Genomic DNA, 12,394 nt, shown 5'->3' with positions numbered 1-12,394 from the left:
TAAAGGTACTACAGATATGCAGCTGTATAATATATAAACTGAAAGAAATGTGGAGGTGGCAACAGTGTCCTGGGACAAGAATAGGAGGAGGCTTTCTAAAGGACCAGGAAACAAAGTAGGAGGCCAATATTGGGAATGGAGTGCCAGAATCCACAGGAGTTAATGTTACCTAGCACTACGGTACTTTTCTAGCTTACTATTGACTTCTGAGAGTGCAGACAGTACAGTTGTCTAGCTCTAAACCTCCATTGGCCTATGTTTGCTGTGGGAATGCAGGGAGTTATCTATGAAATGGAAATGAATAGAAAAGTCCCTTTATAGTGTGGGAGCCCCTCAAGACACAACCCCACAGTCTTTTGGTGTTGTCTCTTGTTTCAGCATGTCTGAGCTATACAATCCCCATAGGACTCATTTAGTCTTTGCCATTTCGACTGGTATGTTGATGTGACGAATTCTGTTGCCAAAGTGTAGCACGTTGTGCATGGCTAACTGAAGTGACAGCACATTGTGTCTCTTGCACCATGTTCTGTCTGCATTTTCAAGAGCTGTGTTACCTCTTCCTTGTTTAATGCAAGGATATCAAAATAAGAGTGCAGGAAGGTCCTGAACAGACAGGAATATACCGTATTGTTGAAAAGCAAAAAGCCCAGTGTACCTATGTTTCCACAGCTTGTTTGTTCTGTTTTGTCAATATTAAAGTGATATTTCTCTGCTGTGTGTCTGCAAAATGAAAAAGAGGGTCAAACCAGGTGATATGGGAGAGCTATTATCAGGATCTTCTGGGTTTTTTAAAAAACCCAACAACATTTATAGTAGCTTGTAGAAGTGGCTTTGGCTCCAGAGGTTTAAAAATTTATTATTAAAATTGTCTGTTTCCTGTTTTGGAGTTAGTACTTGTCTGTGGGGTGTGTGTGGAAATTGCAGGTACCTGAAAGCCCACTCCACCCATGTTCCAAGAGGATGCATTAGCAAACTGAGCATAGATGTGGAATGATCAATGCATTGTAGATGAACAGAGGGCTTTTGCTTGACTACTTTTAAAAAATGAAAGTAATTACGGTAGATTAAATCACTGAGCAAGAGAAATGAAAAACTTTTGGGCCTATTCATGACCCTCATATGACATGGCAGCTGCAATTTTCTGTTCCTGTTTATTTTCTAACACTGGCTATCAGAAACTAATGTTGTCATGTGTATGCTGATGTCATGTGCTACAATGCACTGGATCAAGGTTTGACATACTGCTGCAGGAGCAGCCCTTCAAGTGCTCTTCTATTGAATGCCAATAGCTGATTTGCATTGTCTCTATCACATGCTGTTGGCATGTGTATTACCACCTTTGCACATAGCAGCACAGCTGGGAGATGTCACAGGCTCTTGTGCTCTGAGTGGCAAAGCAAATTGGCTCTGAATGTATTTTCTATCTTTGCTTATTTCCAGCTTTTGTAAACAATCCTAAAACAACACCACAATTCTCAGTATAAAATGCCAGTAATAAAAGCATTGTGTCAACTATCTTAATTTTCTTGTAACCTTTATAGCTTGGTGTCCTTGTGTTATGGAGGATGGACCAGCGTGGTAGAGTTCAGGGCCCCCCTCTGCTTAAGCATGAATATGGAAAGCATCTCAATTACTGCATCTTCCGACCACCCCCTCCTGGAGAGTAAGTAGCATACTCTGGCCAGACTTCTGATAGGCAATAGAAAATAGGCGGGTGCAATCGGACCTGCTGACTTCCTCAGTGTCCAGTCAACAGTATCTATGTTGGATCAGATCTCCTCTTATTTTGAATGTTTTTGTAACTCATATACTCCCACCATTTATGTTCATTAGAGCTTCTACTCCATCTTCTCATTGAACTTGCTTCTTACTGTTGTCTGCCTCCTTCTAAATCCTCTATTGGAATTAATATACCTTTTCAGTGTCATGCCCAGGTCCTTTGCCTTCTTATGAACCTGCTTTTCTATTCTGCTTTCATAGTCCCATCAACAGTTCTATTCTGGCTGCACTCCTGCTCTCTGTCCAGGTATAGTTCATCATTACCTGCGACTGACAACATCCTATCTCATGTTAGTGGCTTTTGAATCTCCATTTCTGTTCTTATTTATCTGGAAAATTTATTTCCTGCTTTTACCATTAAAAGTGTCTTTCAGTACTTAAATTTTAGTAAAAGCAAAATAAAACCAAGAAAAATAACAACAAATACCAAAAAGCAGAAACAAAAGCTATGAAAGACCCAAGAGAATTGTTTCTGAATGCAGTGTAGTTTTGTCAACATACAGTAAGCAAAATCTCTTTTGTTGTGGTAAGATCTTGTTGGTAAACAGGGGGTGGTATTCAACTACCGTAAGTTTTACTCAGATTAGACCTGTTGAAATTGCCATATTCTGAAATAGCTGAGGTTTTCTGTTTGATTTTTTTAAAAAACAGCCCCACGGGCATCTTTTTATCCTTGGCAGTGACTCTGGAAGGACACAATACCATGATGGCCATGACATTGGACCCTTCCACAGTGTCATTGCGGCGTGGGGCAGGAGGTGAAATGGCCTTGGAGCAGATTAAAAGTGCTATTTGTCAAAGAAACAAAAAGAAAAAAACACAAGCAAAGAGAAGGGCAGGGAGCAATGCCTCTGTTTTTTGAACATTAAACTTTCAGCACACCACTAGCACAAAATTAAATTGCCACATAACACCTTCAACACTTTCTTTACAGGTAGATAGCTGTGTTGGTCTGACGTAGTTGGGGGAAAAAATTCCTTCCAGTAGTACCTTACAGACCAACTAAGTTTGTCATTGGTATGAGCTTTCGTGTGCATGCACACTTCTTCAGATATTCTTCAGGTATCTGAAGAAGTGTGCATGCACACGAAAGCTCATACCAATGACAAACCTAGTTGGTCTCTAAGGTGCTACTGGAAGGAATCTTTTTATTTTGTTTTGAATGCTTTCTTTATTTACTAATAATGTCCAGAAACAAGCTAATACTGGAAAATAGCAACTACTGGAAATCATGTTTGCAGTGGTTTGAGGGATTCTGTTCCAGGCCTGGAGTGAGACTTTCCCCTTTGTCATAAGCGATTGCTGCTTATGACAGTTCCTCCAAGAAAGGAGCCAAAAATAACATGCTGTGTTGTTGCCTGCAGGGACTTGGTACAGCTAGCAAAAGCTGCAGTGAGTGGAGATGAGAAGGCCCTGGACATGTTTAACTGGAGAAAATCTGGGATGGGAATGCCTCTGAAAATGGGACCGCAAGAAGGGCTGTCCTTCTTCATCAGTGTGACAGATGGTACGGAAACTACTGTAGCCTGGTGGGAAAAGTCACTTTATTGAGGCTTTCTTTGCCTATACATTGTGAGGAGGTAAAAAAAATAAAATCTGAAAGGAATGGTTTGGATGATCTATCCAGTTCAATTCTCTCCCATTCTTATGGTGGTGAAAGATATCAGTAGATCCTTCTTTTTTGCAGTTCTATTTTCTTAGACAAAGATCATTTGTGGAAACAGACTTTGTAACTGAATTTATTGACTGTATAATAGTATTTGTTAAACTGTATCAAATTTTATTTCTTAAGAATAGTAGTAAAAATTGTGATTCAAGGTGCAGTACAAGTTTCACCAACAAGGTGAAAGTGTCACACCCTTGCCAGTAAAATACTTTCCTCAGACTCCCTTCTATCAGACGCAACCTTACTATATTCTGTTATTTCCTTTCTGAAGAAGAAAAGGGCACCGTAAAAAGGGGCCTCTAAATCTTGCATGATTTAAAGCCACACTTGTACTGCTTTCCACTTGATGGGGCTATGTACCTCCAAATTAGCCCCTGTAAGAGATACAAGATGCCACGATATTGGTTTTGTCTAAATCTTATTGCTGCATGCCAAATGAGAATAGCATTCTTCTTCTTTTTTGCTTTTGACAAAACCAATATTGTTGCATCTACCTTCTCTTATAGTCTCTTAGTTTGTCAGTCCATAGCCCCACCTAGTGGTAAGCAGTAGAGTTACCGTATATTTTTAAATCATACAAGTTTTGCCTTTTCCCATACCTTTTGTGGGCCAAAACAAGGTAAAGGACAGAAGAAAATTGCCCATCTAGTTCAGCATCCTCTTCTCACAATGCCCACCTGCCTATGGGAAACCCTCAAACAGGTCCCGAACATAAGTGCACTCTGCCTTCCTGTGGTTTTCTGCAACAGGTTTTCAGAATCATTACTGCCTCTGACTGTGGAGGCAGAGCATAGCCATCATGGCTAATAGCCATTGTTAGCCTTCCCAGTGAATATGTCCAATCCCTTTTTAAAGCCATCCACATTAGTGGCCATCACTTTCTCATGTGGGAGCGAGTTCCGTAGTTTAACTGCACTGTGTGAATAAATGTTTCCTTTTATCTGTTCTGAATCTTCCAACATTCAGCTTCATTGGATGTCTACAGGTTTGTGTTATAAGGGACAGCTGCCTCTTGGGGGTAAGGGAGAGCTATTTGACTTCTCTAAAATCTACAAGTTGGTCTCCCACCATTTACGCTGTTGATATTGAAAGTGGGAAATACCAATTTCAACACTATCCTACCATCTCTTTATGGTGCATTAATTCTTTGCTGCCTTTTGTTTTCAGACCCTATATAAGTTTTGTCCTCATATTAGCACAGCTTTTATAAACTTTCCAGGTGACCTTTGTGTGGTTCTGCAGTGAAAGCTTTATCTACGGGGCAATGAAAAGCCCCAAACTGCACCTACCTCTATACTAATAAAGGATCTTGAAACAGTGGGTGGTCTTGCATAACGACATTCAGCACTTTGTATTGCAGTATCCTGGCCACTTGGAACTTTCAAACAAATCAAGCCTGAAAGTCGTGGAATCCTAATCAAATTACAGCTTTTCACAATGGTGTTCCACTCACCTAGGCTTTTCAGTCATTTTAATTGCCTGGTTGGGGTTTTTTTTTAGATCTCTGATTAAAAACCTTGAATCTCTCTATAGGAGCTTTATGCAAGTGGGGGGGGCACTCTGTAGTTGTAATAACTGGCCATCAGTACAGGGAATTACTTTGTGTTTAGAAATTTGCTTGTAAATGTTTTCTCTGTGTTCTTGTGTTAAGGGTACAAAAAGTATAGTTGTTCCCTTTGTTTGTTTTGAGATTTCTTATCAATCCTTTTCAAGAACCATTTTGCTTCAGAACCCTTTCTGGTGTCAAATTGTGAAGAAGTAAACAAATACTTTTAAAAATAACAATTTCCTGTCATACATGGTTCTTTTAAAACCTGTTTGCAAGGTGCTTTGATATTCCTTAACTAAAGCAGTCAATTTTTTTAAAATTGTCCAGTAGCACCTTAGAGACCAACTAAGTTTGTTCTGGGTATAAGCTTTCGTGTGCATGCACACTTCTTCAGATACCTCAACTAAAGCAGTTAGCATATGAGGGACACAATGTACTACATTATTTTAAACATTATGTTTAATTTTTATAACCCACCCAGGTCCTTAGGATGAAAAAACCCAATAGTAGTAATAATACATTTTAGATGTGTCCTTAAAATTCCTTAGTTGTACATTTGTAAAATAAAATTTGTCGTAAGCTGTGGATGGAAATGTTTTTGTAGATAATGTGTATCCTACAGGAAGATGTGAATGGTTATAGCTCCCTGTTGTTCAATTGGTTATAAATTCTGATTTCCCTTTGTGTAATGCATGAACCAACCTTTGACAAGTGCCTTATAATAACTGTTGTTGTTTCCCCCCACTAACCTCCATTCCGGTAAACTGGTGTGATGCATTTCAAGAACTTGTAATAGTCAATATCTGTCAGGACTTACTTAGTGTTCTCTTGAAATGACCTGGCTATACTAAAACCAAGGGAGAAGCCTGTTTTGTAATACAGTATTATAAGTCTGTGGCAATATGGATACTGAGCAAAATAAGCTTGATCCTGTATTACTTTTTATTTAAGCTGGGTGTATTTTCTAGGGTGTATTTTGCTTCTGTAGCAATATTACAATGTAGCAGAATGAAATAACCTTGATTTCATTGCAGGAACTGTGCATTATGTGAACGAGAGGGGGAAAACGAGCCAGGCATTGATCACAGAGAGTTCAGTCCAAAAGCTGCTTTTCATGGAAAAAGATATATTGGTAGTAATAACAGAGACTCTCCTCTTATCACTTCACAAAATTTCTCTTGAAGGAGAAGCAGAGGAGGTCTTGAAGGTAGGCACTGTGGGCTGTGTGATAACATCACTTAAAAGAGAAAATTGATACTTTGGCTTTCTGACAAGTCTGCAAGCTGCACAAAAGAATATTGAAGGCAATTTATTGTATATTGTAGAAATTAGGATTCCAGATGCTAGTTGAGCAAATATTCGAAGTGTTCTCTGTTTTTGAACATTCTTGCTTAAAACAGTGAGTCTGCTGAGCTACAATGCACAAGGTTGGAGCCATGTATTTCAATGTATTTCAGCTGGCCATGAACTTTGAGAGAACACTTAGTACAGCAGGGCTAGGAAAGACCCTTGTTGGATTGAGTTGCTACCAGTCAGAGAAGACATTGGCATAATTGGGACCAATGGTCCAACTCCATATTAAGACAGTATAAAACGTTCAGTGTGTAGCTGTCAACGAAACACTAACCTTAAATTGGAGCAACAGGAGGATGTCCCCACTTGCTTCTGCAAGTGTAGAACTGTCCCTGACAGTGAAGCAAATGAGGAATCATCTGCATACGAAGAAGCTCTCTGTGTGATTTGGGCAGGGTTTTTCTCAGCCTTATACCCTTAGTTGTAAAATGACAGCAATTGCTGACTTTCATAGGAATGATTGTTATGAAGATAATAGCTGTCTTAATCTGTCACAGGTAAAACAAAGTCTTGTGGTTCCATGAGGACTAATGGTATTTATTGCAGCATATGTTTTTGTGAACTAGAGTCTACTTTGTCAGATGCATCCTGTAATAAATTTGTTATTTTTTTATAGGACTATAAGATTCTTTGTTGTACAATTGTCTGACAACTAAAAACATCCAGTTGTAAGCAAACCAACATTGATACCCAAAAACTTACATTCAAGCCTTAAAAACATGAGCTATCTGAGAAGTAACCTCATTATTTACCATGATTCCAACCCAAGCCCATTGCTGACAAGTAATACAAAAAGAGTACCTTGTGTTTTCAATTCTGTCTCCTTGCATAACTTGTTACCAGGTGAAGCTGAGTGGAAGAATGGATCATCCCGCTGATATCATTTTGATTGACCGTAGCCTTCTTATAGCAGCAACAGGTGAAACAGTTCTTAGGTAAGAAAACTGGCAAGGGGGGCTTGGGTTAGTACCAGGTTGTGGGCTGTTTAGCTGTTTAGATACTATGTCATTTTTCAGATAAATTTCATTGAACAGTGTCTTTAGCTGATTGTGAACCATTTGCCCCCATTTTAAAGGGTCACTATATTGAGGGCCAATAGGAATGTGAGCTGCAGACTCAACAAATCTTACCTATGCCACACACTTGCTAGATGGCCTTAGGAAAGCCTCTTAGCTTCAACCTCTGCCCCCAAATATGTGAATAATAATGCTGTTTTAGCTTGTGGATTTGTCTGTTCAGTTTCTGTTAATTGGTTCTCATGGGAAACTTACAGATTCTTGCTTCATACAATTAACTCAAGGCAGTGTCAATTTACTCTTGGCAGAAAGCCAGGGTCTGCCTGGCCTGGAAACTATTCTCGGATTGGTTAACGACCAGCACTGAACTCTGTTATCTAGGAATGCTAGCACAGTTGTTTCTTGTTGGGTGTTAGGAGTAGGAGTGCTGCGTATGGTTGGAGAGAGAGAGAGTGAGAGAGAAAGAGAGAGAGAAAGAGAAAGAGAAAGGATTTATTTTGCTTTGCTTTGTATGCAGAAACTCTGCTGGTTTTATTTTCTTTTAATAAAACCTGTAAATAGTTATTCTGCGTCTAGCCGACTAGTCATTTCCACCTCAACTAGCTTCTGCGCTGTGCAGGAAAACTCTGCTGTGTTTGGGCTTAAAGCCACTAGAGCTATGCCTGACACGTCATAAGGGTTACTGGGAGAATGTATGTATGCCTTTGAACATTTGAAATGTGCTATGTAAATACTGCATAGTGTTGCTGTTAAAAGGATTATAGGAGACTTCCCAACCTGGTGCATTCCAGATGTTGGATTACAATTCCCATCAGCTCCAGCCATCATGTTAGGCTTCAGGTGCTTGGCTTCCTCCCCTCTTGGCCATAGATAAGCAGTACAAAGAGAAAGCAGTCTCTTACCAATAACAGAAATGCTTAATGCAGGCATCCTCAAACTTCGGCCCTCCAGATGTTTTGGACTACAATTCCCATCTACCCTGACCACTGGTCCTGTTAGCTAGGGATCATGGGAGTTGTAGGCCAAAACATCTGGAGGGCCGCAGTTTGGGGATGCCTGGCTTAATGAATACAGCAAAAGAACAAGCCACTATTCTCAGAGTGCAGGTGCTCCTAATTAAGGTTCCTCCCACTTCCCTCTAGGCACTTCCGTCCTCTCGTCTCCTACCAACCTGATTTCTCAACCATTAAACCTTTTGCGAAGCCACCTTATCTAATCTCCTAGCCTTGGGACTGAGGCTGTACATCTTCCAGTGAGAGAGAGTCTGCTATCTCACTCTTTTCCCTTTCTTCTTATTGCTGTTCACCTCCCAGTTCTGCCCAACTACTGTATTATCTTCTGAACTGTGACCCTCAGCAAACTACTGTTCCAAATCAACACTACTCCACTGCTCCTGTGGAGTTTCAGGATCCTGGCCATGAGCAGGGGTAGGGGTAGGCTCCCACCATTCCTCCTCAGAGTTCTACTCCTCAGCCTGGTCTCTGACATGCCATGCCATGCCAATGGATAGAGATGATGAGAATTTTAATACACCCCCCCCCAAAAAAAATGTGGAGAGCCCCAGGATAAGGCATAGCAATCCAGGATAAGACAGAGTATGCCATTATAGTGTGTTCTATCATAAGCTGCCAACCTAGCAGTTCGAAAGCATGCCAAAGTGCAAGGAGATAAATAGGTACCGCTACAGCAGGAAGGTAAACGGCATTTCCGTGTGCTGCTCTGGTTCGCCCGAAGCTGCTTTGTCATGCTGGCCATATGACCTGGAAGCTGTACGCCAGCTCCCTCGGCCAATAACGCGAGATGAGCGCCGCAACCCCAGAGTTGGTCACGACTGGACCTAATGGTCGGGTCCCTTTACCTTTATCATTAGCTGTTACTTCCCTGGGGCAGTCCTAAGTGAGACAAGGAGGATTTCATTGTGCTTAAAGGTTGCTACAAAAGAGCAGAAGCTACACCAAAAGGGCAAATAATAATAATAATTATTATTATTATTATTATTATTATTTATACCCCGCCCATCTGTCTGGGTTTCCCAACCACTGTGGGCGGCTTCCAACAGAAAAATAAAATAAAATAAAATAACCGATTAAACATTAAAAGCCTCCCTAAACAGTGCTGCCTTCAGATGTCTTCTAAAAATCTAGTAGCTGTTTTTCTCTTTGACATCTGATGGGAGGGCATTCCACAGGACGGGCACCACTACCGAGAAGGCCCTCTGCCTGGTTCCCTGCAACTTGGCTTCTTGCAAACAGGGAACCACCAGAAGGCCCTCGGTACTGGACCTCAGTGTCCGGGCAGAACGATGGGGGTGGAGACGCTCCTTCAGGTATACTGGACCGAGGCCATTTAGGGCTTTAAAGGTCAGCACCAACACTTTGAATTGTGCTCGGAAACGTACTGGGAGCCAATGTAGATCTTTCAAGACCTGTGTTATGTGGTCTCGGCAGCCGCTCCCAGTCACCAGTCTAGCTGCCGCATTCTGGATTAGTTGTAGTTTCTGAGCATCACCTTCAATGGAAAATGATTCTGGAAAATGGGGAGGCTGAGGAAAATAGAAAAGGAAGAAGTGAGATTGAGGGGTGGGAAAAGCAGAGGGAGGGGAGGACAGAGACTGGGATTTTGAACTGGGATAGATTTGGTGTGGGATGAAAAATTGGTAAATTGGTATTTAGGCAGGCTGAAAAACGGTTCTGAAATCTTGGCTTGATGAAGGAAATGCTGGACCAAATGGGGGAAAGACTCCGGGGGGGGGAGGAGGAGAGGGTGTTTAAGAGAATAATGTTAAGATGTTTGGTTAGAAATATTAATAATATGTAATAAATGATATTTCTTGTGGGGGGTGGAGGAAGGGCTGGGGAAAGAAATTTTAGATTTGTTTAGTAGTAATGTTATGTTTAGGTAGGTAGTTGGGGGGATAGCTACCTATCTTCCTCCCTATTGACCTGAAGCCTCTGGTGGCAGGGGGGCTCTGGGGGGGGAGGGGTGGGTGGAAGGAAACCCAGCTACAAAAATAGACCTCCCTTGGATGGTCGCACCTCATAGGTTCCTCTTGTGGCAGGAGGGGGCCTGTGGGGAGGCGTCACGAAGAAGGAGGGAAATAATGTTGATTTTTAAGAATAAGAATTGGAATTAAGAATAAGAAACCCGCTATAATTATATTAAGAAATTATGAAAATCAGGAAGAAGGGATCTGAGGAAGTCACAAATACAATGTTTAACAAAGTAAGAAATTGATATTTTTAATTGTTTGTTTGTTTTTGTATTATGCTGGAGGATTATATATAAATAGTTGGGGGGTTCTCTATCCCAATCTCTCCTTTTGTCTTGGGGCCTCCTGGTGGCAGGGGTGTGTCCAGGGGCTAAGGAGAGGGGGGTGAGGACAAACCCAGCTTTACAATGGACTACCTTCGACTCTCAACACCCGCAGGATCCACTTGTGGCAGAAGGGGACTTGGGGGAGGGAGGGAAGGTGGATAGAAATGTTTTTTAGTCTTGTCTTTTTTGTGTTATTATATAAAACCAATAAAAATTATTTTTTTAAAAAAAAAAGTTGTAGTTTCCGGGTCACCTTCAAAGGTAGCCCCACGTAGAGCGCATTGCAGTAGTCCAAGCGGCAGATAACTAGAGCGTGCAGCACTCTAGCGAGACAGTCTGCAAGCAGGTAGGGTCTCAGTCTGCGTACCAGATGGAGCTGAAAGACAGCTCTCCTGGACACAGAATTGACCTGCGCCTCCATGGACAGCTGTGAGTCCAAAATGACTCCCAGGCTGCGCACCTGGTCCTTCAGGGGCACAGTTGCCCCATTCAGGACCAGGGAGTCCTCCACACCTGCCCTCCTCCTGTCCCCCACAAACAGTACTTCTGTCTTGTCAGGATTCAACCTCAATCTGTTAGCCACCATCCATCCTCCAACTGCCTCCAGGCACTCACATAGGACCTTCACCGCCTTCACTGGTTCTGATCTGAAAGAGAGGTAGAGCTGGGTATCATCCGCATACTGATGAACACGCAGTCCAAACCCCCTGATGATCTCTCCCAGCGGCTGCATGTAGATGTTAAAGAGCATGGGGGAGAGGACAGAATGAGGAGGAGAAAGGTGAAGGCAAGATCTTTGCCTGTGGCCAGCTTGTTGACAAGGTGATTTCTTATCTGCCCTCCTTTGTACTTTCTCTGTAGGTTCTGGGACTTGGAGAAAGGTGAGAACTATGTACTGGATCTGGATGAGCAGCTTGGGTTTGAAATAGGAGAGTGCCTCAACTGTGTTTCCTTTTGCAATGCTAAAGGTGAGGAAGAACTTCTTTCGTTGACTTCTGATGACCCAATTATTCAAATTTGCAGTCCCATGGCATTCATTCAATTACACTCTGCTTGGTTGAGAGTTATCTATTGAAATTGCTATGAAATTTAAATGTAACTTGCTTATATATAGTATAAATGTAACTGGAGAACTGTGCTACTGGAATAATAATCCCTAACAGAATGAAGGAGCTTGGAAAATAAACATATGAATTGTAAAACAGAGGAATTTTAACAGGTATTAGGTAGAACATGCGCCTTCACACATAGATTATTCCTTGGCCTTCCACTTCTAAAGGCTCAGTGCAGATGACAGGGCAGCAATTACTGCTAGTATTAAACATTATTTTGTGCCATTTGGACACTGAATGCTTTTCAGAATCTGGAAGAAATATATGGCCAAGCTGGCAAAGAAGCCAGAGATAGGTGCTGAGCAGTGGGGAGAACTGAAAGGCAGTAGGAGGTACAGATACTTTTAATACACTTCACTGATCAATTTCCCCCTAACATCCCAAGGCAGCATTTGTGCTGTGTGCCAAACATACAAGTTTTACCAAGGGCTATGGAGTTTTCTTAGTCCTGGACAGGGCCGGCGCTTCAATATAGACAAACTAGGCAGCTGCCTAGAGCGCCAGAATCAAGGGGTGCTGCGCTGCCTGGCCAGCCTGCCCGCTGCCTGGAGCCGCCTCCCGCATCTGCAGGGGGGTGTAGTCGCCCCTTCTAGCACGGCTTCTG

At 41.9% G+C, this 12,394-nt stretch overlaps 1 protein-coding gene across 1 annotated transcript in view; it reads left to right on the top strand.

The window, feature by feature from the left end:
- IFT140 (intraflagellar transport 140) overlaps window positions 1–12,394 on the top strand; it is an 85,337-nt gene that overhangs the window by 3,776 nt on the left and 69,167 nt on the right. The window contains exons 4-8 of the mRNA XM_035130435.2: window positions 1,542–1,663; window positions 3,144–3,286; window positions 6,029–6,201; window positions 7,191–7,282; window positions 11,540–11,646. Coding sequence (XP_034986326.2) covers window positions 1,542–1,663; window positions 3,144–3,286; window positions 6,029–6,201; window positions 7,191–7,282; window positions 11,540–11,646 — 637 coding nt within the window. The remainder of the gene's footprint in view (window positions 1–1,541; window positions 1,664–3,143; window positions 3,287–6,028; window positions 6,202–7,190; window positions 7,283–11,539; window positions 11,647–12,394) is intronic.

Source organism: Zootoca vivipara, chromosome 14 (assembly GCF_963506605.1).
Source record: "Zootoca vivipara chromosome 14, rZooViv1.1, whole genome shotgun sequence".
In the NCBI taxonomy this organism is placed as follows: domain Eukaryota; kingdom Metazoa; phylum Chordata; class Lepidosauria; order Squamata; family Lacertidae; genus Zootoca; species Zootoca vivipara.
The sequence above is the reverse complement of the archived record's forward strand: the minus strand, read 5'-3'. Positions and strand labels throughout refer to the sequence as shown.